This window comes from Chenopodium album, chromosome 10 (genome assembly GCF_948465745.1).
Source record: "Chenopodium album chromosome 10, dcCheAlbu1.1, whole genome shotgun sequence".
NCBI lineage: Eukaryota > Viridiplantae > Streptophyta > Magnoliopsida > Caryophyllales > Amaranthaceae > Chenopodium > Chenopodium album.
Window position 1 is genome coordinate 56931774 of NC_137843.1, and position 25953 is coordinate 56957726.

At 34.3% G+C, this 25953-nt stretch overlaps 3 protein-coding genes and 2 pseudogenes across 3 annotated transcripts; 2 read left to right on the forward strand and 3 right to left on the reverse strand.

The window, feature by feature from the left end:
- Positions 1–386: 386 nt before the first annotated feature.
- On the forward strand, positions 387–3349 carry LOC145565489 (phosphatidylinositol 4-kinase gamma 3 pseudogene; annotated as a pseudogene).
- A 23-nt stretch (positions 3350–3372) lies between these two features.
- On the reverse strand, positions 3373–7460 carry LOC145565490 (type I inositol polyphosphate 5-phosphatase 13-like; annotated as a pseudogene).
- Positions 7461–8538: 1078 nt separating this feature from the next.
- Positions 8539–11513, forward strand: LOC145565491 (protein FAR1-RELATED SEQUENCE 5-like). Its single transcript, XM_081625473.1, has 3 exons — positions 8539–8701; positions 9180–10165; positions 10314–11513. The coding sequence occupies exons 1-3, from the start codon at positions 8539–8541 to the stop codon at positions 11511–11513; spliced, it is 2349 nt and encodes a 782-aa protein (XP_081481599.1).
- Positions 11514–12758: 1245 nt separating this feature from the next.
- LOC145565493 (uncharacterized) lies at positions 12759–15275 on the reverse strand. Its single transcript, XM_081625474.1, has 4 exons — positions 14025–15275; positions 13376–13513; positions 13065–13253; positions 12759–12977 (listed from the first exon to the last, which is right to left on the reverse strand). Exons 1-4 carry the CDS (start codon positions 14190–14192, stop codon positions 12759–12761), a joined length of 714 nt encoding a protein of 237 aa, XP_081481600.1. The 5' UTR covers positions 14193–15275.
- Positions 15276–18801: 3526 nt separating this feature from the next.
- LOC145565494 (uncharacterized) lies at positions 18802–20803 on the reverse strand. The gene is made up of 4 exons (XM_081625475.1): positions 20800–20803; positions 20215–20688; positions 19884–20027; positions 18802–19337 (listed from the first exon to the last, which is right to left on the reverse strand). The coding sequence occupies exons 1-4, from the start codon at positions 20801–20803 to the stop codon at positions 18802–18804; spliced, it is 1158 nt and encodes a 385-aa protein (XP_081481601.1).
- Positions 20804–25953: the final 5150 nt, after the last annotated feature.

The window sequence follows — 25953 nt, forward strand, 5'->3', positions numbered from 1 at the left end:
TACAAACACATAAACTATTGTTAAGTTTCTTTTTTGGATGATCGAAGAGATTTCCAAACGTACCACCCTTCCTTTTCATACCTGCATGAAAACTTGATCTAATGATAGGATAGGCATAATTAGGTTGCAGACTCTTGCTTCGTTTCCGAATCCTTAGTTACTCCGTATAATATACTACTACAAGTTTAGTTAGGTAGTGAAAAATGCCTCAAAAAAAAAAAAAAAATAGTGAAAAATTCCATCAAAAGTCCATTCTTATAAATACCCCCGATAATCCCACATCATCATCACCATTGCTCCATTTCTTCAAATTTTTCTTCCAAATTTAAAATCAACACTTCCCTCGCAATTTTTTTTTTCTTCCTCCATTTTTTCTCTCATTTTCAATGGAGCTTCGTAACTTCGACGAGCAGTTTGAGCCACTCTCTGTAAGTACTTCTTTAATCTTGAATGTTTTTTCTTTTTTTGTTGCATTTTCGTTGCATTTTTGTTGCATTTTCTTGATGTTTGATCGTATTTCGTATATGGTTTGATATGTGTTGTTTGTTTGTCGTTTTGGTTGATCTTTGTCGTTTTGATTGATGTTTGATGTTCTTGATGTTTGATATTTTGTATCTGGTTTGAGGTTTGATGTTTGTCGATTGAAATTAGAAATTGAAAATTTGAGGTTTAAGCTTAGGTTTTAGAACTTTTGATGTTGCTAATTATGCGAATTTGATGAGCAGTTGGCTGATTTTTGATATCTCGTATCTGGTTTGATGTTCTAAACAAGTTGAACTTAGAAATTGAAATTTTGAGGTTTAAGCTTAGGTTTTAGAACTTTTGATGTTGCTAATTATGCTAATTTGATGAGCAGTTGGCTGATGTTTGATATCTTGTATCTGGTTTGATGTTCTAAACAAGTTGAACTTAGAAATTAGAAATTGAATTTTTGAGGTTTAAGCTTAGGTTGTCGATGTATGCTGGAAACTGAATGTGTGTGTTGTTTGTGTGGGATGTAGGATCAATTCGTTTTGAATCTTGATCGTCTAATTTTAGAAGGAAACTTTATGTGTGTGTTGTTTGTGTGGGATGTAGGATCTATTTGCTTTGGATCTTGATCGTCTAATTTTAGAAACATCAATGGCAAGTATTCCTGTAACTCCAGTTCCAAAGCATTCCTTTACCATCTCAACCTTTCTGTCGGGCAAGCATGGCTATCACAAGCTGGTTTCTGATGGAAGAGAGCTGGTGGCTGATGGGGCTGCCCTGCACTTGGGCCTCTGTCTCTCAAATATTCAAGCTATTACTGTTAGGACTGTGTGTGGGAAAGAGTTTCAGTACCAAGTTGTGAAGCAGCAGATTGCTAAGAAGGGAGATGGACCTGTTGAATTGATTGTTGACGGCGAGGAGCTTGAGGACCAGAGTCAAATTCAGGTGTATTGTAAGAACAGTGATGCTGTTTTTCACTTGCTTGTTAAATCTCCCAAAGTGAGAGCTAAACCAGTTGAGAAAGACTTTGAAGTTTTGACAGTGGCTTCTGATTCAAATGAGAAAGGAGCTGATGAAGTAGTCACTGATGAGTGCAAACAGGGAACTCAACCTGTTCATCCTCTGGGTGCACTCCAGAAACAGTTTTGTAGAGATATAATTTTGGAGCATCAGATCGTGAATCCTGACATTGAGCTTCCTTCAGTGATTAGGAATCTGATTAAGTCTACATTTAGTGGGTTAGATAAAGGAAAATTTCCAGTATTGTGTCGTGAGGGCCGTGGAGGAACATATCTCATGTTTGATCCCAATGGTCAGGATTTTATCTCTGTTTTTAAACCTACTGATGAGGAGGCCATGGCTGTGAACAACCCTAAAGGATCATCTGTGTCTAAGGACGGTGAAGGGCTGAGAAAGGGTACTCAAGTTGGTGAGGGGGCTATTCGTGAAGTGGCAGCATATATTTTGGATCATCCAAGCAATAGGCGTCGTTCTCATTGCCATGAGGACTTCGGGTTCTCTGGTGTGCCACCAACTGCCTTTGTGAGTTGTTTGCACAAGAGATTCTCTAACAACTTGAAGATTGGCTCTCTGCAGATGTATATAAAAAAGTCTTTTAGTTGTGAAGACAGGGCTTCTAGTGTCTTTCCTGTTGAAGAGGTTCACAAGATATCAGTTTTGGATATCAGGTTGGCCAATGTAGACAGGCATGCTGGAAATATTTTGTATACCCGAGATCATGAAGGTCAATTTGTCCTCTTTCCGATTGATCATGGGTACTGTTTTCCAAGCAAGGTAAAGTTCTTCCCACCCTTTTACCTTACGTGGCTTGCTTTTTTAGCTAACTAGACACATTGAAGGACATGTTATCTAATACTTGAAATTAGATGTTCTTTGTTGTGTTAAGTCATTGTTCCTATGTTTTTCTTCATGTTGAGGTTGGATTTTTTATGTTCATTGTGAGTTAATTATGACTTATGATGCAAACCCAAGGCATACTCTGATCCATTAAATGATGAAAAACATTTTATCCCACACATTTCATGTACAGCCTTAATGTTTGAATGAGGAAAAAAATTGTGTTGCCAGCTTGCCACATGCCACTTAGTCCCAATTATGTAGGAAAGTTACTAAAAAATTCATCACATTGTGAATATGAATCACTAGTGAGTTTCTTTTACTTCACGTAATTACTAGCTGCATCACTTACTATTTGCCTCAAGCCCCCTAACTCTGGTGGAAATCCTATAAATGCTCTGAAAATATGTAGCCAGTTCTGGATTAGATAGCCTAATCGGGTGATAGTGTATCTGTAACTTGGTAATTGCTTTTTCTTGAACAATTTTAGGCTTCTACTGTTTTTACCAGACAAAACTCCGGCTTTTCTAACTTTGTGCATGCTTTCATTCACTACACAGTTTGAGGACTGCACTTTTGACTGGCTTAATTGGCCTCAAGCAAAACAGCCATATGCCCCTAAAACCATTGAATACATAGAATCCCTTGATGCTGGAGAAGATATTGCACTGCTGAAACTTCATGGATGGGACATGCTACCTGAGTGTGCTCGTATATTACAAGTTTCCACCATGCTCTTAAAGAAAGGTGTCGCTAGAAGGTTGACTCCCTTTGTCATTGGAGGCATCATGTGCCGTGAACCCTTGGACGAGAAGGAATCCGTGATTGAGCTGATTGTCAAAGAAGCAGAGGAAAAATTGCTACAAGAATCAAATGAAACTACATTTCTCGAGACCATCTCCTCAATCATGGATCGTTGGCTTGATGAGCTCTCTCTATGAATCCCATGACAGTTGATATTCTGAAACTAAATGAAGTTTCTGTTTTAATTTGTAAACTAACAAGATTTATGCAGCAGTAGCACGCATATGTAATAGTAAGTTCTTAAACTGTATAGCCTTGCTTCGGAAACAACTCACTCTGCAACATAACATGAACAATCAATAAGAAACATATTATTCTATCATGGATTCTCAACCTTAATCCAACTCCTCCCTGCAAGTAAGGTTTAAAATCAATGTATAAGATTAGAAGTTTGCCAATTTTCCATATATTAATAAATACAATTATAATCAGAATTACTTGCAAATAGATACCAAATGCTTATCTTAATATGAACTTTATATGCAAAGTATGCTTGCATAGACTTCACATACAAGGCTATTGCGTAAAGAGGTACATGAGCAATACTGAAAAGAAGGTCTATACCTTGTTACCAATTGTTCGGCCAAAACCACAAGCAACTGCTGCAACATCAAGGTCTCCAGCATGCATCCTCAAATTCTTTCTTACCCTAAAACATAGAATAATGATTATCATACATAAACAGAAGATGGGATGCCAATCAATGTAGCATAGTTGGTTTAAGTATTGGGTCTTAGTCTAGGATCAAATCCCGTCTACATGATTGCCCTTTGTGGCTCTTTATACACCAAAAAGCAGACAGCCACCATGAATCTATCATGGCAGGAACGAGTGATGTTCAATCAAAGAAGTGGTAGCAGGGGTAAAAATGTAAGCTGCTGATACTAGGAGGTTAACATCAGGATTAAACAGTCATGCATAGTTACCAGATAGCTATGAGCAAACCAGGCCAGCGAGGTGTCGTGAACCTACACGTTCAAAAGCGATTCCTTCATCTAAGATCTTACCAATAGCTTCTTCCCAATGCTGCCCAATGGCACTCCCTTCTAGTCCTACCTGTATGTACAAGAAAAGTTTAGAAAACATCCAAAGATGCTTTTTTCTTACTTTATGCAGTACTTGAACATTCAAATTATGCAAGTAGTTTAGTAGTTGCATAACTTTCTTATGCTATAAATATCTTGTACTCATACTCGGACATAAAACAATCATACTTACCTCACCATAATTGAGGTTTTGAAAAACCTTATATTCTTCAAGAAAGAAAGAATTCAATAGAGAAGTCAAAAATATAAAGAACAAAAGGGGGATTCTCAGAGTTTCTTTTGCTGCAGACATGGCAAGGAAGCCAGCTCCCATTTCCACTTCTTGCAACCCAACCACAACAATTCCAACATCTGATACTACAGAACCTAGCCATGTTCTGAGTGCTTCAGGGTTGGCTTTCCCTTGACCAACATTCCATGATCCAACTAACATCTTATACTTTCTCCTCTCGTGTATGTCAACTCTTTTGAAGACAGTGCAGAACGTATTATACTGTCGATTGGCCCAGGGGACATAAGGTGCCATCCGCTTATACCACCATGAATAGCCATGCTGAAAACGTAACCTCCACCTATATTGCCATCTTTATAACCGGACTGCTATGAGAAACCCACCCTGCTAAAAGATTTCCTTCAAGGTCCAGCAATTGAACCACACCACTAGCATATCCTACCCATATCCTTGGACCATGGGTGCAAAAGCATAGAACAGCAGAAGGATGATGATTAAAATCTTGGACACGGTTTCCATTTGAATCCCATTGCAAAATTAAGCCATGTGAACCTCCACTCCAAATCGTCCCATCAGTAGTTAACACTAGTGCTTCAGTCTTCCTGTTATCTTCATTAAATGCCCCTGTACCTCTCTCTTGTAGCTACTCGGCGTACAGCATCTGCTGCACCCATTAAAGCATTACGCGATCTCTGCAAAAACCCCTGGGGCTTTTCTTTCTTTGACTGAGAAGCAAACTTTACTTTCATCTCATCCTCTACCTGTGGTTGATCCTGTGGCGGCACTGGCATCTCAGCTCGATTTTCAACTTGGCCATCAATATCAAACACTTTAATAAGTTCCTTGGTACGAGCATCCCTACATAAGAAACCAATTATTAGGCTTATTTCTTGTATATTGCCACAACTTTCAGAACGCGAGTTTACTTTCACAAAAACTTTGTAATACAATTAATCTCAAATCAAAGAGAAAAAGACAAGATTCTTGTGATTCAAATCTTTGTATAAGCCAACTGAAAAGAATATATAAATCAAGCATATAGAATATATGGTATCATAAAGAAGATCTGCAAGCTAGAAATTAGAAGAAGGCGAGGGCATACCATAATGAGAGTGATAGAGAAGTGGCACACCACACCCTTCCTCTAGCATGATCAGACAGCGTAGCCTTAATATCTGATGAAGAAATGTTGCATACACCATTCACAGTAACTTGGCTCCTCAAGTCCACATTCGCCCTCTCAACTAGCAAGGTAGCCAAGTGCTTTTCCTCTGCTGATAGATCAGAGACAGCGATTTCTCTATCGAGTCCCATGGCCAAACTTTGATCACACCACCTTCTCCATCAGACCATAGGTCGCCTGCAGAACCAGAAAAGTCAAAGTGTATTCAACTTTGAACCCATTGTTTAAGATAATGTTATATCATTACATCAATTCTAAATTCAGCAAACTAATGTTGTCCCATTTTATTATTTCTTCAATCAAAAGATTGAAGACAAGAAATTAACTTGCAACCAAAAATGTTGACAACAACCTCAATCAAGATTATTAATTATCTCCATCCACTATAAGTTTATCAACAATTCCTTCAAATAGAACAAATGACATCGGAGCAATCTTTATCATCAATCACATTCTATGATTGAAAATACGAAATTATTGCTCCGCTTAACTCATTCTATCAACCACTTCATTTTAATAACATCACCATCACATTTAAAAAAAAAAAAAAGTAAAAAAAAACTGATAGAGAATATCCATAGAATATTCTCATCTTAGGTTTAGGATATATTTTGTATAAGATTATCTTTATATCTGTACATATCTTATAGTTACCTAATATGATTAGGTTTCTCATTGTAACCCTATAAATATTGATCAATGGAAATTCCACCATCAATTGCCAAAATAATAGTGGAAATGATCATAATTTGCCTAAATAAATTCACCCTATAAACATGAAATTAAGAACTTGATCCAAAAAACAAAAACTTGATCATTTAAATCAATTAATCAAATTCAACTACTCCCCATTTTCATCCTTAACAAACCCAAAACATCATGTATTACCATAATCAACAATGTCAATAATTTAATTGAAAAAAAATCCAGCTAATATTAACCCACCAAAAAAAAATCCAATTGTTTAATTTAATTACCATAGCAAGACATGATCATGGCAAGAACAGGTCCTTTATGAGCTTGCCAAACAAGACCTTCACGAAACGGTGGTGACGACGAATCATCAGAACAATTCTCAATCGGATCCATCTTCCATGACCGAATCTTACCATCCTTATATCCAGTCCAAACTCCAAACCAGCCTATTTCCATGATCAACAACCACACACATTGTAGGCGAAGTCACAGCCGACTCATAAAACGGCGACGTATCCTTATCCCCCTTTTACCTTTCCCGCCAGAACCGGCACCGGCCTCGTAAGCATCCCGAAACCAGAACCTCACCCCATTCTCCTGCCCTGCCCACAGCTGACTCTCCGTACACCCTATGGTACGCAATAACCTCCCCACCTGAGTCTCCCTCAAGGGGTGAGGCCGGAGCTCCAATGCAGGGGGCCGTGTCGGGTGCACAGCAGACCTCGTCGGAGCCTTAAAAATCCCGGTCCCGCCACTTGCGGTGAACTCCGCCATTGCGGAGGGCTGATCATCTTCACTAGTGTTGTTTGAACAGGTGGATGACATGGTGGTAGAAGGGAGCGAGAAGGAGTGATCATACCTCGGGTTCGAACCGGGGCATAAGATGGAAGCGTAAGGGAAGAAATCACCGTCGTTGTAGAACGGCCCACCAAGGTGGCGTTGGTGGTTTGACATTGCATTGGAGATTCGTGCTTCGTCGAGGGCCGGATTGGTTACGGAGCTGGTTTGCCCGCTTCAATGAAGTGTCGTTAGCGGCGGCGGTTGCGATGGCGCCGGCGGTGGAAGCGGTGGTGCCTTGACGGTGTTGGGAGCTGAGAGAATGGGCTTTCCGGTTGGCGGGGCCGCCATTGTTTGGGAGAGATAATAACACATCGCGGTCTTCGTTGTCCATTAATGGCGGGAAGTTATTGACTTTTCCTAGCTGCCCGGTTTGATGGTTGATTAACTTGATCACAGAAAAAATTATAAAGTATTAAAAGTACATAAAAATAAAAATAACAATAATAAGGGATTGTTCTCATATGTTTATTTTCATTTCAATTCAGTTCTTAATTTCCTTCTCTTATAAAATATTCAGTTCAGTTCATTCTAGCTGATTTCAGTCTATTAGAACAAGCCCGAATAGTACTTAACTAATAAAAGGATGAATTTTGTGGAAATAGAAGAAGGTGGTAGAATTAGAAGGCAAGAGAGAGGGTGCACTGATAGAAAAATACATATCCCCACCGGTTCAAACCCCCTATGCCACCGGTTTTGAACCGGTGGGCATTTGAGGGGTGCCAAAAATAAAATTAAATGCCACCGATTTAAAACCGCTGGCAATTCTTTAATTTGGCACCGGTTAACCAGTGGCAATTCTTTAATTTTAGCACCAGTTAATCGGTGACAATTATGTAATATATATATATATATATATATATATATATATATATATATATATATATATATATATATATATATATATATATATATATATATAAATGAATATATATATATTTATATATATATATATATTTATATATATATATATATATATATATATATTTATATATATATATATATATATATATATATTCATTTAAAAACGAGAAGACACTTAAATATAATCATAATTATATAACTAATATATAAAGCTAAACTTTTAGCCAAATCACGAGCAAAAGTTCTTGGGTGGACCTGGTCCACAATAAACTTATTGTGGACCAGAAATGTCACGTGCCACATACCACTGCAGCCCATCTACTACTAACTTATTTCACAGCCCAGTCCACTAACTTATTTCACAAGCCATTTCTTCTGCCACAACCTACTTATCTCAATAATTGCAGTTCGTCGCCATTAACAACTAAAATAGAGCTCGAATTTTCATCTCTCTCCTTCTAATTCTACGCAATTCTAGGTTTAATTTTCTACTTAATCAATCAATTTCTTCAAATTTCATGGAGAATTCTTCTATACAATCAATTGAAATGGATCTAAATCGAAGTATACAGGACACTATAGAAAACTTCGATATTAATGTCATCAATTTCGATCTGAATGAAGTTGTTGAAGATGAAGAACAAGCTATTATTGAAGCTGAGGATTATAATGAAGTTCATGACGAAAATCAATCTCTAATGAAACCTCAAGGTATTATACGATATATTTATATGCAATTCATATAAGAATTTGATAATGTGAATTAAACGATGATGCAATTGTTTGATAATTTAGGTTTTAATTTGATAATTTGAATTAGGCGATTATATTATGCAATTGTGAATTAAGCGATTATGCATATTTAATTTATGTTGATTGAAAATTAAGCGATTATGCGTAATGTATGTTTATTGAATTATGCGTAATTGTGAATTAAGCAGTTATGCGTAATTGTGAAAGTTAAGCGATTAAGTGTAATTGATGTTGATTGAAATTAAGAGATTATGCATAATTAAGCAACTTTTAAGTAATATAGTTGCCTTTAGTAATAGTATAGTAATCTATTTTTAAAAATAAATACATTGTACTTATATGGTGCTTGTTAAAGCTTTTCTGACATGCAAAGCCACTTTTAAGTAACATAGTTGCCTTTAGTGATAGTATAATGATCTCTTTTTTAAAAAAATAGGTGCAAGTAATAATGATGAGATTAGTGGTTGGTTAGTAGGAGAAACTCGAGCAACACTTGCGGAAATACATGAATTGTATTGTCAACATGCTGCTGCAGTTGGTTTTAGTGTTAGAAAAGCAAAACAAACAAGCAAAATTGGAACTAAAGATATCATCACCAAAAAGTTCTTTGTATGCTCTGCAGCAGGATTAAGAAATTCTGGTAAAAAAAAGGAAAAAATTGCAGAAGAACTCTTGACAGAGGAAAGTTCTTCAGTTAAAAAAAAAACAAGACAAAGTAGGAGAGTTCCAATAACAAGGACAAATTGTAATGCTTTGATAATAGCAAAATTGAATGAGGAAGGGCAATTTGAGATAGTTCAGCATGTGTTGGTGCACAATCATCCACTCACTAGACCACAATGGAACCATTTCCACCGTTCAGAGCGTGCAATGACTGGAATTAAAGGGCAAGTAATTGAGGCCATGCAAGAATCTGGACTAAGACCTATGGAATCCTTTAATTACATGTCAAATGAAGCTGGTAGAGAAGATGCTATTGGTCATACAGTGAAAGACCACGTGAATTATTGTTATAAACTGAAAATAAAGGCCATTGAAGGAGGAGATTCTCAAGTAGTTTGTGACAAACTACAGGAAGCTTATTCTGAGGACCCTAACTTCTTTTTCAGAGTAAGGTTGGATTCATATGGAAGGGTTTGTAACTTGTTTTGGAGAGATTCCATGATGCTTGAAGATTATAAAATATATGGGGATGTCACTGTATTTGACACCACATATAGGACTAATCGTTACAACCTCATCTGTGCACCTTTTGTAGGAATAAACAACCACTGGAAGAACACTATGTTTGCTTGTTCTTTTATGGGAGACGAGACCACAGATTCATTTGTGTGGTTATTTGAGACCTTCAAAAAGGCAATGGATGGTAAATGTCCTGTATCACTGTTTACAGACCAAGATGCAGCCATGGCAGCAACAATAGTAATGCAATAAAGGTAATTTCTAATTTTGAAGGAACTTTTTGAATACCACTACATCTAAATATGTTTGTACTAAAATTATATAGTTACCTATATTTTAAATGCAATAACCAATTTTGAAACTATAGTAACCGTATAAAAATGTGCAGGTATTTCCAAATACTAGACATAGATTATGTCTATGGCACTTGATTCAAAATGCTGTAACAAGATTTGGAGTTTTGAAGAGTGATGATACATTCAAAGCTGCTTTCATGAAATGTTTGAGTGGTTGTATTAATGAAGCTCAGTTTGAAGTATGTTGGGATTCAATGATGACAAAGTACAAACTGAAAAACAATAGTTGGTTCAAAAGGTTATACTCACTGAAGCACAAGTGGTCAACAACTCTAAGTAAGGACTTTTTCTCCGCGGGAATCTTGTCATCACAGAGAAGTGAGAGCACAAATCATGCAGTGGGATTCAAAGCAAACAAGAAAACAAGTTTGACAGAATTCTACAACATATTTCAGAACACAGTGAAGACTTGGAGAAGGAATGAGGATTTTTATGAGTTCAATAGCATAAAATCAATTCCTACTTCAAGCTATCCAATGTCTGCCTTACTAAAACATGCTGCTGAGGTTTATACACATACATTATTCAGGGACTTTGAAGAAGAATTCAACCTAGCCATTGGATCACAAACTAAACTGCTATTCATTAATGGAGACAAAATGGTTTACCAAGTGTACCTTGAAGGCAGAGATGGCACAACTCAAGCAGTAACTTATGATCCTGTTAACCAAACAATTCAATGTCCATGCAAGAATTTTGAAGAGTCAGGTTGGTTATGCTTCCATAGCCTTAGAATCTTACACATGCATTCTGTTGAAAAAATCCCAGAGCAATACATATCTATCAGGTGGACTAAAGTGGCTAAGGATAAAGTTTGGGAGAGTATTGAGGCAGAGCAAAGGAAGAAGGGGACATTAAACAACTTCACACCCTGGCGGCTACACATGGTGAGGAAGTATTATAGTTTAATCCTTCAGAGCCACAAGTTTGAAAAAGCAAGGAAAGTGTTAGAAGAAAGCTATGCAAAAGATTCAAGTGCAATTGATGAGATTATTTCTGCTATGAAGTCAACTGACAACCATTCTGAGAACACTACAGGTGTAGAAGAAAATTCAGAAGCAACTTCGTCTAATGTGGTTCAAGTACTAGACCCAGATCGTGCAAAAACTAAAGGAGGCCAATCAAATAAAAGGATTCCAGGAAGCTATGACTACATGAAAAAGGGGAAGAGGAGGAAACATAGAGAATTTGGTGCCAAAACACCAAATTTTAATAATAAGTATATGCTTTGATAGTTTTAAGACACCAAATATTAATATTTTTTATCATAGTAACCTGAATTGTTACATGGTTACCTTTTATTTGTAATTTCATTCTTTGAAACTTTATATCTTTTAAATACTTATATAGTTTCTTTTTTTTAAGATATAGTGTCTTTTTTTATGATATAGTGTCTTTTATGATTGACATAGTGTCCTTTGTTATAGTATTATGTCTTTTAATTTGATCTTAATTGTAATTATTGCTTTTCAAAGAAACAAGGAATAAAGCACATGAGTACTGTAATACCTTATACACAAACCTTTTTTCTCTAAACTTGTTGTTAATTGGTAGTTTGTGGTCCTACACAGAAGGCTCCTTTTAGTTGTTAAAGCTGTTTCAATGTTTCCTGTGATCAACAGATAACAAATCAAGAAATTGAAATGCTTAAATCTTAAATACTGATTATTATGATATAGTATCTTTTATGATTAACATAGTAACCTTTAATTTTGAGGTATATACTTCTTGGAATAGTAATATTTTTTTACAATATAGTGATCTTTATTTTAATATAGTAATCTTTATATAATACCCTTATATATATTGTTAGTTTATTACCATTAGTTAACATAGTCCATAATTTTGACTTAGTTACCTTTATATTTAGAATAGTAACCTTATTAATAAAATAGTGACTTTATTTTAACATATAGTGACCTATGATAATTACCATTAATTTAAAACATAGTCCTTATACCTTTGACACTATAAAATATTGAAAAGGAAGTAGCCTTTTATTACCAAACAAAGACCTTGTAAATAATATAGTGGTTTTATTTTAACATATAGTGACCTATGGTAATGAAGTGACATATTAAACCAACTAAAGACCTTATAAATGATATAGTGACTTTATTTTAACATATAGTGATCTATGGTAAATGTGACCTTTTTGAACCAAACAATGACCTTATAAATAATATAGTGACTTTATTTTAACATATAGTGACATAAGATAACAGAGATCTTTAATAATTGAATTAAACAAACAATATACCATTTTCATAATATATTGGCAAAAGCTTGTTTACACAAAATGAATATTTTTCCATTCTTCATTCAATAACCTACACAAAAGTTGAATGAATACTAATTAGCTATACATTCTTCAAAGTACTTTGCTTAGTTTAAAAAATTATGATAACAACTAAGTTTAAAAATCAGTTTCACAATGTTAAGCCTTTCCTTGGTTAGTTTCAGAAAATTATGATATCTTAAGCCTTTCCTTTCTTCTTCTTGTCTACAGTCTGCTTCTTCTTATTCTTCCTCTGCTCAATCTCTTTCTTCCTTCTTTCTTCAACCTCTTTTGAAAGATGCTGCCTATCAGGTTTGAATTCAGCCACCTTACCAATTACATTTGATCTAGCTTCATTCATATCAGATAACAGTAAAGATGCAGCAATTTGAACCCGGAGAATCTTCTTATTTGAAGCCTAAAAAATATATATAATCGATATAAGATATTGTGATATTAATTAAAAGAAATAAAAGAAATAAGTTAAAAGGAATAGAATCATAACTGTTTTTAAAATTTCACATTTAAACTCATCAGCTCCATTGAATAAAAGCATACTCATCATAGTATAAACACCAGAATCTGAATTATCTTTGCTAGATCTCCAATTCAAAGTAGGAAACTCCAAAGCATAGTCAACCATAGCTCCAGATTGAGTAAGTCTTTGATCAAAGAAGGTACTGATCATATCACACTACCAAAAAATCATATAATCAGATCACAGTCACATTTGTCCAAATCCTAATTACTAAAACTCACTGTAAAAACCTTTAGACAAGAATATAGTAAAAATATGGAAGAGTGAGAAAGTAATACCAAGAGACTAGATAACTTTTTGAAGAAGTTACGACCATTCTCATCATAATTCAGATTATCAATAAACTGAATTTTTCCTTGAGTCAAATTCACCACAAATAAGCAATAATGATTGCCACTTAGACAAGGTAAAAATATCTGCAACAAAGATATCATAATTAGCAAAATTATTTTTCTTCCCTCAAATTCTCTTATTTGAAATTATTTTTCTGTACACAGGTTCTTTGAGTAGTTAAGTGTTACATATAGGAGTTAATACATACCAAAACACACATAATTAAGGTCACAAACCAAGCTTGCAACTGTTTACAAGATCAGCCAAAATCAAATCAATAGCTAAAGGGCGAAGAGTTGGATAAGTGCATTTCTAAAATCGTCCCCTTCTATTCATAGAGAATATATCTGAAAGTCAGAAAGTATGCCAGTGATGGCACCCACTGATACTCTTCAATTCAAAACCATTCATTCATTCTGAAAATGTCAAACTAAAAATGGCACCCTTTATCAACTGATAATTAAGGTCACAAAAAATTTATAATGTAGACTTTCTAAGAGTATTTTACAATATGCACTCTCATTTAAATAAAGGTTACTACAACATAAAAAAAAGGAACTATATTATCATAGCATCAAAAAAAGAAAGTATTACCAGCTCCACTTCTGACAAATCAAAATCATGAGCTATTTTCATCCACTCCTCCAATTCTTGATATACATTGTCCACTAGTTGTGAATTGTCATCACTGCAGGCAGCTTCTACTATTGTAACCTTCATAACATTTAAACAAATACAAAAATAAGTGAAAAGTAAACACATGTATAAACATTGAAATAATCAAAAAACTCACACTAATTGAAGAACCAAAGTACAATTTTCGAGGTCCATCCTTAACAAATTTCTGATTTTCATTGAGAAGCAACGCCCAGCAATCCAAAATACTACTGCTCATGATTTCAGAAGGCTCTCCTAATGTGTAAAACTCTTGCCTTTGAATCAAATGATTTTCATGAAAGCATACCAATAGTTCACTGTGTCAAAGAATATAAAATAAGAATTAAAAAAGTGTTTCATAAATAAATAAAAAAATAAAAGAAAAACAATGTAATCAAGTAAAAGCTTACTTACTTAGGAGGCAAACAAGAATCATTGATAATGCAATAGTCAACAATCTCTAAGACTAATGGATCCAATAGCTTCATTTCCTTGTTATTTGACTTCAAAAAGTGTGAAATAACAATAAGCCTTTCATCAGATTTCCAATTTAAAGAAATCGAACACCTGGACCCTCCATTTGTAATAATATTTTCAAAGCCAATCACAGATAAAGTTCCCCTATTTTCCTCCCTAATTTCCTCCCTCCCTTCATTTGTCTTGTTTTGCTCAAATGCAGAAACTTGATCCAACACCTCGGGCATTTTTGTCACCCAAATAGCAAGTTCAGAGATCTCATCAATCACAGATTGAACTTGAGGATCCAAAAAAAAACGATCATCCTGAGAATCATTAACACCGGTAGCATTTTGAATCTCATTGTGGCGTGAAAGAAGAATCTCCTTTATCTTGTCATTGTAAAAACAAGATATCACATTCATATCTCTTTTCATGAACAAAAATTGTTCATGAACAGGCTGCAAAGAGATTAAAAAAATCATGTATAAATATTGAAATCAAATCCAATAATTCAAAAAAAAAAAAAAAAAAAAAGGAATAAAAGTCAGAAATTCCTTACATCAATAGCAGATGAATGAATCTCCTAATCTGACATAGAACCTGGTGGGAGATTAAACTGTATTGTACCATCATTACCCTCCCTAACATGTTCAACATTTCCCACACTTCCTGCTGTAGTACATACGGGAGCATCCTGTAAATTCAGCTTACGACTAACAGGATACACATCACAGAGCAAAATCCCTGAACCAAAACTTTTCGACAACTTTTCCTTCTTAATTCTGTCCCTAATCAACTCATCATTCCAATGTTGAATTAAGGGTAAAGAAGTACTTAATTCAACATTCCTAAATCTCAACCTATGAAAGTAAATAATCTCCAACATCAAAATACAACCACAACAGTTTTGAATTTCTCCTTTTTGGTAACTTTAACACCTTCACACAGTTTTTCAAGAACATATTTACACCAATTCAAATTTTTAATTTGTTCAACATCATCAATTGCCTTAGCAATCCTAAGATCAGCAGTTCGGTTAGAAGTAGGAGCCAGAAAAGAGGATACTGCATGCATAACAAAGAGTTGCTTAAACTCATCACCACCTTGATCTAAAGTAGGTATCCTATCCTCTAACAAATTAAGTGGAATTTGGTCATTTTCATCTGCCAACCCAAAATTCAACCTCCAATTATGTTTGAAAACAAAGTCAGGATTACTTTTATTAGCAGATCGAGGTATCTCCTCAACATTATTAGGGTTCAAAGGAAGGCAAAATACATCATAAACATCATATTCAGTGACCACAAACTCCTTACTATTGTCTATTGAAAACATGCAGCTACCATAGTCAAAACAGTCAATTAGCCACCTATACATACTAGTAGGATTCCTTTTCAATTTCAATGATAACAACCCTCCAAAGCCGATTTCATTCACAGAAAGTTTTTGAGCATCAGTAAAGTTAGACATCAAGTCAACCAATTGCAAAGGCCTACATTTAGTTTTAAATGGTCGCAATCTGCAAAATAGAAATAATAACGCAAAGTCACACAAACATGCACGTTGAATCTAATTTTTTCAGAACACTACAAAGTAAACAAAGTTACTTACATAGGTACATCACCACCAGCTTCAACTGCATTTGTTCTTGTCCTTTGCCTCTTAACACGTACAAGAGCAGTAGCGCGAACGCTAGATTCAGGTTCATCTTCTCGAGTTCTCTTTTGCCGAGACGAAGGTGAACCAGTTGCCTGATGCTCATGAAGCTCTCTGGAAACATCTTGTTCAGGAGCATTCTTTTTCTTTTTAGCTCTAGTTTTCTTCTTCAATCCTTTGACAACATTTGTATACAAAAGAAATCAAAATGTATATTATAGTAACCTTTAACAATTTTTATAATTATTATATAAAGCACAATTAACAAATCATACATGAAACATATTGCTATCAAAATTACATTCAAACCTCACAAAAAACTAGATCGAGAACAACACATTAACAATAGTTCAATTAAACAAAAACAATAATTAATCAACTCAAATTTACACAAATATTAATCGAGAACAACACATTAACAATAAAATTGAATGAAAAACAGGAAACAATAAAATTGAAAGAAAATAAAAATCGAAAATAGCAAAACCCTAAATCTTCACCACAAAACAAAATTAAAACAAAAATTCATACAAATAGTTGAAATTAGAGAAAAACAACAAATAACCAGTTCAAATTAACACAAATAATCATCGACAACAACACATTATCAATAAAATTGAATCACAAAACAAAAAACAATCAAAATTGAACGAAAATTCATACAAAATTGATCCAAATAATTTCAGTTAAAGAAAACAACAATTAATCAACTAAATATTGCAGTAAAAAAGAAATAAACGAAGATTACCTGAAGGTTGTGGTTCGTCGACTTTTGTAGCAGAAGAACGGAGGCCGCGTTTTCGTTGAAATGTACCACCTCCTCTGGTTCTCGCCATTGATGAGCTCGAGCTGAGGAGAGAGAAAATGGAAGAAGGGAAGAGAGAGAAAATGTCAGAGTAATTGGCAAAATAAAGGAAAGAATTAAATTGGTAATTTGGAGCAATTAATATGTAAGAAAATAGGAAAGGAGAGGAGAGGCAGAGAGGAGAGTAAACTCAGCCAGCTGAGTAAAGTCACGTGACAACTTTGGTCCACAATAATGTTATTGTGGACCAGGTTCATTTAAGAAAAATTAAATCACGAGACAGTGACACTTAGCGTTTCAATTTTTCGCCAAGTGTAGCGTCACGTTGGATAGACTTAGATAGATTTCATAGGATAAAAAAAAAATATAAGTTTAGAATTCTATTTTCAATCAAATTTGGATACCAACTATAATTTAGGATAAAATTGTTAGTTTAGAGTTTTATTTTCGATGAAATACCAATATTTCAGATGTACAAATTGAAATTTAATTTTATTCAAAACAAATTTTTAGATTATAATTCTCAAAAATATCATATAAATTTATTTTTTATATCATAATATTTTTTTGAAGCGGAGGAAGCAGTTCAATCGTAAAATATTCATTTTTAATATATACTAAACGTAAAATATTTTTTAACGCCAAGGATTGCATTTGCATGCAAGAGAGTTGTTCATTTGGAGTTGCCCACTTTAAAGAAAAGATGATAAAATAAAATTAAGAATAAAATGTTTAAAAGAGGGATTTGACAGTGAATTTATAATCTTTTGTATATTACAATTATTCTCTAGCATAAGGCATTTTTTTGCGGTTCCTTTTCTCATACTGAGGTCTAGTCTTTGGACACAGTTGCTTGCTAGCCAAAATTGAGAGATAGTGGTACTCCGTTTGTCCATAACTAGCTGTTACACTGTTCCATCATAAGTATTTGTCAAAATTTGACTATATTGCTACATCCCCTTCTCTCCCTCAGTCATTCTAATGAGGGTATCATGAGAAATCTGTTTTTGACTATATTGCTGGCTACTTGTTTTTCACTTGCTGATCGATGGGTTCTTCCCTCCAAGAACGATCTGCTCTAGTTATTGGTTGAAGTAGTCTTGGCCATGGCATGGGTCTCTTCACATTTTTAAATCTATTTAAATTACAAGATATAAAAAAAAAAAATTGGTGTACGCCAAACAAACCAACCATAGAAGAGTAGTTGGGAGAGGATTTTGATATTGATTTTCATTGCTGAAGTTATTTTTGCACTTAACCTTCAAAATTACATCAAGAAGATGAAAAATAATGAATTTTCATTTAGTTACAAGCTTTCAATCATATTCTGGTGCTGAACAAAGAATGAGGCCATATGTACATGAACTCCATTCAGTTTGGACAGTGGCGTCTTACTAATGCAGCTGGAATTCACCACACCCAAAAACAGATCTAATCAGTACATTCAAACCGAAATCAAAAAATCGAATTGAAAATACCTGGAGTGATTCACGGGGTAAGCACTGTAATTGAGAAGATCGACGACCTTTCCACTATGTCATACTCCGAACCCACGAACGGATCTGAAATATATCAACATGGATGACAATGGCGATTAAGAGGGTCGAGCTTCGAAGTTTATAAATTACTTCTTTCCTATATGAGTTTGATGGTAACGACGTTACCCGCTCCGTTAAAGGACCCCACTAACGGCTTTAAAACATCCTTAACGACAAAAACCCACAGACGAATATAAAAATAATATGAAGTACTAATGGGGCCCACGAAAATCGCTGATTTACAAAAGTTTGTAAATCAGGCTGATTGCCTGGGTGCTCCTCTAAAGTTAGTAGATAAATTATTATTCTGAAACGAAGGGACGGAGGAGGTAAGCGCATGAATTACCTGAAACCACAAGAGTTCCCGTTGCATTTGGAGGGCTGCACCCGAGGCCTTATTGAGAATTTTAGGGCAAGGTAAGGAGGCAGCCAAATGAAGAATATTATTTCCAGTGATGGGATGCACATATTCAGTTAGCAAATGGTTAACATCTTTTAAGTGGAAAATATGACTAAAGATCTTCTCTTGACGGTACTCAACAGCAACATGAAATATGGTTTTTTGTTGTTTATCCACTTCCCATATTAGATCCGGGTACTCGCGTATAAGGGTTTCGACGAACTCATTGTTGCCCACCTCTATAGCTTCAAAGAGCAGCCCGGGCGATGGAAACCATAAGAAACTAGAGATTTTCTTATGATCTCTTTCTCTTATCACTCTTTTCCAAACTTGTTGTACCAATTCTAGCTTGCGGTTATGATCTTTCTCTTGCTTCCCCCATTTGTTTTTCACTGTAACAAATTATCAATATATTGTCAATATAATAATGTACTAGTAGCAAATAATTAAACAATACTCCATCTGTCCCAAATAACTTACACAGCCAAACTTTATATAAATGTTGATGTATTAATTTGATCTTATTTTTACATAAATAAATATTAATAAAAATTAAAAAAAAAATTATATTATAAATCTTTATATCAATATCTATTTAACAAGCAACTTATTTTATGATATAATATGTTATTAAATGTTAAAAAACAATAGTCAAAGTTAATATATGAATAGTGAAAAAGTGTAACGCGTCGGTTATTCTGAGATGGAGAAAGTGTTTCATAGTATGTTAAGAAAATAACTTATATATGAGTTGTTGAAAAAGTTTAGCTAAGATAACTAACATATAAAAAATAGGTTTGATGGCATATTATCAATTGGTTACATAAATCCAACAGCTAGTGAACAAGCTATTAAAAAAATTATATATGTAGAATGGAATGATTTAGAATAAGTGGAATGGGACAATTGGAATTATATTGGAGTAGTTGAGAACTTACATGCATTGCAAATATACTGGAGATGACTTAATTTGCTCATCATTACTGGTGTCTTTCTGGCCAAGGCGAGCAATGGTGACACTGCGTTTCCATCCCGCTTAATGGCTAATTCGTCATCTTCATCTAGGATCTTCAAAGCTACATCTGCAATTTATGTATTAAGGGATTCAAGCCGATGAAAAACCATAAATAAACAATTTATTTCAACATTACTATGATAGTAAACTTACAATAGGAATTCCCCTCGTGAGGAGGGCTTCCTAGTGATAGCAAACTTATACAAAGTCTTATACAGTTAATACATACGAAGTATTATATTAGGCAAGCATACCATATAAATCTTTTTCGATGACAGTGATGAGTAGATTGATGCGGTCTTCAGGAGACAAATTGTTAAAGTGAGTCATGAGATGATCAACCACCTTCTCATGGCCTTGCACCGCGGCCATTTGAATTGGTTTCTTGCCTAGGCTCCCGCCAATGTTTGGCAGATTTGGGTTATGCTTCTCCATCTCCTTGACAAGATCAAGCACACCCGAAGCAGCAGCCAAACAATAAGCTGTATTTCCGGCTTTGTTTGGCTGCACTAATTGTGTATCCGTTAAATTGGCATGTGCAAGTAGTTCTTTTACAAATATATGCTTCCCTGCCGTTGCTGCTATGTGCAATGCTGTATTTCCATTTTTAGAAATTATTTCCGCGAAGCACTTTGGGTCTTCTACAAAAATTTCATGAGCAGATTTCCAATCACCATTGAAGGCCGCTTTGTACAATCGTACATGATAATCTTGGAAGCATCGTCGTCCTACAACATAATGATGTACATTATGTAACACTCGTATTAGTTACAAGTATATGATACTCTTCGAAAGGAAGAATTGTACTTTATTTTGTAAAGAGCAATAATAGTATGTACCCATCGATAATATACACAAGTATATCATTAATTACCAATTTCACATATATAGCACATATATACAAGCCACTAGCGGATGCATTTGGCTTCCAAGGGGAGCACTTGCATCCCCATTTTGCAAAAATAAAATGAAATTCATGGGTAAAGTATAATATGTAATTTGTATTCTAATAGATTTTGCTCTCCCATTTTCGTAACATGATCTTCTAAACGACAAAACCAAGCAATAAAAATACATTCTAAATATTTATGCCCTGCTATTTTCATCTTATTTTTGTTGAACTTATATTATTCTTATTGAATTAAAATTAACATAGCTTTCGAAATTTCTACAAAAATCAATATATATATATATATATATATATATATATATATATATATATATAACATAAATTATATGATATATTTTCCCTGTTTTATAAATATTGATATGTTTGAACTTATGACACACAATCTTTTATAACCACAAATTGTGATTTATACGTAAATGAAAATATAGTCATTTGAGGCTTTTTTTTTTTAGATTCGTATCAATATATTATTATTACAAAAGGAACGGAGCGAGGATGTATGTAGATATAATAAGAACTAGCAAGTAAAAACATTCACATTATGAAAACATTAATAATATCAATCAACATCTAATTTTGCACCCCCATTTCGAAATTTCTAGATCCGCCACTGTATACACTCTAATAAAGTATATAAATTAAAATATGAGTTTTTAATCATCAATTTACACTTTTGTTTGATTTAGGTTGGTTCTTTGACGTGGTAATAGATTAGGTATCTTTAATCTACGATGTATGGATTGCTTTAACAAATGATAATAATCTACAAATTTTCTAATGACATGCATGAAACCAAAAAAAAAAAAAAAAGTTCTAATTAAGAAAAAAAACGAGAATCTGACTAGCTATATATATATGAGTGTTAGTTTACTTACCAAGCAACTCTATTTTAACATTGATTTGTTCAGGCTTTGCTGAAGAGTCCATCGGATTAATTAATTTGGCCAGTTAATATACGATCACGATGATGTTTTTGAGGAAAAAAAAAATGTAAAAGGAAAACGAAACTTTGAGTATTTGGAAGAAGATAACACAAACTCAGAAATTGGTATAGATCAGAAAAACTATATGGGTTAGGATAAAGTGATTAAAGGCAATATAATGACCCTTTTATAATGTGTAATTAATTATTCTTTAATAAGACTTGATAAACGACTACCAAAAGAAGAGCTGAGCTAAGTGATCTTCAAAAGCTTACCTAAAGCCATTAAGTGAATGAAAAAGTGAAGTTTAGTGATTAATAAAACTGAGAGACGTGTTTAATTTTTGCACTAAGAAAAATCTCTTTGTTACTCGAACATCCTTTATACTCGTTTAAGATATATCAATCTTATACTTGCTATCTCTTGCCATTACTTTAAATATTGTGCGATTATTATATCTAGACTTTAGAGTTATTAATATGAAGTACGTACCATTCAAACATTCTATTTTATTGTACTTACATATATTATTATTATTCCAATTCCACTTCATTCTGGTCCAGCGGATGTACGTAATCAGATGTATGATTCCTCGTTAGCTCTAAGCAACATTCAAAATTTATATCAATTTTTAAGAATATATATAATCAAAAAGGAAGAAAGGAAAAAGTGAGAAGATGAACTAGGTTATTTTAGGAGATCGAGAGCCTTCCTAGAAGTTACCGTCTCGGCTTCTCCATTTCAGAGAGGTTACCCAAATTCTGTTTTCTTCTTATTGTAACTTTCTATCCACAAATTAGATACTCTCTCTATATTTTAATAAGTGTTATACTTATTAAATGAGGCCGTTTTTAATAAGTGTTACACTTTTTTTTTGGCAAAAAGCTACACTTTATTATTATATCTTTCTCCTCTCATGGTCCTAACCTAAACCCACTACTACTTTTTTTTTATTATTTCTTTCCTCACATTCATCAGTTTTCAATATATTAATCCCATTATCTTTCTTTTATAATACTCCCACTACCCCACTTGCCTCTTATTTTATTTAAGTCAATTAAATTGCCTAAAATTATATATCGGTCAAACTGCAACACTTATAAAACACGGAGGGAATATATATTCATGATAAAGGCCAAGAAAATACAAAATTGCAAAACACATGTACGCGCAGAGTCATCTTAAACTTTTAGGGGCGGCATGTGTTAATAATAATAATAATAATAATGATAGCAACTTTTTGGTGCAACAGGCCACACCGTGTGGCAGGAGTTACTTGAGTTATTTTGTTAGAGGTTATCTGAGTTATTCAGTCAGGGGTTACTCGACTTACTCGATCAGGGGTTACTTGAGGGGTTTGGAGAGGGGTTACTCGAGGAGTTCACTTGGTCAAGGGTTACGTAAGGGGTTACTCGGTCTAAGGTTACTCGAATTACTCGATTAGGCCGGTTATTCAAGGGGTTACTCGGTCATGGGTCACTCGAGTTAGTCGGTCAGGGGTCATCTAAGGAGTTCGATCAGGGGTTACTCGAGTAGATCAGGGGTTACTTAAGGAGTTCGGTCAAGGGTTACTCGAAAAGGGGTTACTTGAGGGTTTAGTCAAGGGTTACTTGAGAGGTTATTCATCAGTCAGGGGTTACTTAAGGGGTTACTCAAGGGGTTCGGTCATGGATTAGTCGAGGGGTTACTTTGTCAAGGGTTACTTGAGGGGTTACTCGGTTAAGAATAACTCAAGTAAGTAACCCCTGACCGAGTAACTTGAGTAACCCTAACAACTCGAGTATCCCCTGACCATGTAACTCTGGTAACCCTGACAACTCGAGTAACCTCTGACCGTGTAACTCAAGTAATCCCTGACCGTGTAACTCAAGTAACCTCGGCAACTCGAGTAACTCCTGACCGAGAAACTCAAGTAACCCCGACAATTCGAGTAACTCCTGACCGAGAAACTCGAGTAACCCCGGCAATTGGAGTAACTCCTAACCGAGTAACTCGAGTAGTCCCTGCCGCACGGTACAGCAGACCGCGTAAAATAAATTGTGTAATATTATGTGGTTACATTTTTATCTCAAATACTTACAGTTCTTTAGTAATAAAAAAACCGTAGATAAGAATTTCTTATTTATCCACTAAAATTAATGATAAATTATTTTTAGTGAGTAAGATATATACTTGGAGTAGACTAGGTACGCCTTCACATAAAATCATACCTTAATTTGTTTTAAAATTAAAAAAAAAAAAGAGAAAGAGAAATTGCGATCCATAAATAGGTCTATATTTTGGTGCATCGGAGTAGAAGATCCAAGAAGGCCAAGAAATTAAGAATCCAAAGTTTATGCACATATATTTTGAAATGAGAAGTTTCTTAAAATGAGAAGAATGGGAAGGATTAAATGTGCATATATTTTGAACTAAATGTGTATAAATTCACAACTAAAATTCGGCTAAATTGCGACCGTCTCTAATGGTCGTAAAAATAGCAAAAACGGTCGCTAAAAATAATTGCAACCGTCAATGGTTGTAACGTGGTAGTCGTTATTCACTTGGTCGCAAAAAGTCAAAATTGCGACTGATTGACGGTCGCAATTTATTTGCGACCATTTCCGTTATTTTCAATGACTGTTACATTAACAGTTGTAATTTATAATAATTGCGACTGGTACAGTAGCGGTTGCAAAAATATTTATTTTCGACGGCCTAAAGCGGTCACTAAAATTTGAAAAAAAATAATAAAAATCGGAAACAAACGAAACCAAAATCCAGAAATCAAAGCAAACAAAAAATAAACATCAATCAAATTCAAGCAGAAACAAACCACAAAATCCAAATTACAAGCAGAAACCACAAAAATCAATTAATAAAATGAAACCCAGCAGAAAATAAATCAAAATTAAAAGCAAAAAAACTGTAAATATCAAACAAAAAATTAGAAAATTACTTAAAATCAAACACAAATTCAGAACGAAAATCAAATCCAAAATTAACAAAAATCAAACCGAAAAAAATGAAGAACAATTCGACCAAACAAATCAACATACCTTTAACAAACATCAAATCGAAATTAACGAAAAACCATCAAACCCAGAATGAAGAACAATTCGACCAAAAAAATAAATCAAACCGCAATTAACGAAAAGCACCAAACCCAGAATGAAGAACAATTCGACCAAAAAAATCGACCTAAAATCAGACCCAAAAAATTCGACCAAGAAGTCGAAGAAAAAAAGAATTAAAATCCACATAAATTGAAAATAAACAAAAACAAACAAAAAATTAAACCCACATAAATAAAATCGAACAAATATTAAATCCACATATAAAAATTCGAACAAGTATCAAAACCACATAAATAAAATTGAATGAAATAAAACCCACATAAATTAAATCGCAAAAATTAATTATATTCGCAGAAATTAGACCAAATTCGACCAACAAATCGAACAAAAAACGAATTAAACCCACAAAAATCGAAAATAAACAAAAACAAACAATATTTCAAGAAAAAACATACCTTGTACAATATATCTTCCTCTTTGGGTTTATATGGTCAAATTCGACCATGAAAACTCCAGATCTGGAATTTTTATGGTCGAATTTGACCATTAACACCATAATCCAAATAAGAACAAAGAAAGATTAAGAAGAAAAAGAGAATAGAAGGAGGAGGACAGGCGTGAAGTCGTGAAAATGGTGGCAGAAGAAACAAGAGAAAGGAAAGTGAAAGATGGAGGAGGAAGAGGAGGAAGAAAGAGAAAGATGGAGGAGGAGGAAAGTGAAAGATGGAGGAGGAGAAGACATGAGAGAGAACAGAGAGAAGAAAGAGAAGAAAGGAAAGGAGAGAGCGGCGTGAGATCTGTTAGGGTTAGGATGAGTGGGCTCCCTTTTATACCCGATCCTTTAATAAATGAAAAGCCTTTTGCGACCGACAAAAACGGTCGCAAATTACACTAATTACGACCGTTTCTAAAACGGTTGCAATTTGCGACCGCCAAAAACGGTTGCAAATTACACAAATTACGACCGTTCATGAGACGGTCGTAATTTTACGACCGTTTTTGACGGTCGCAGAAGGGTATTTTAAATTTCAACTTATTTTAAAATCATTGAAATACCTTTGCGACGGTTTAAAAAGGCAAAAACGGTCGCAAATCTGCAACCGT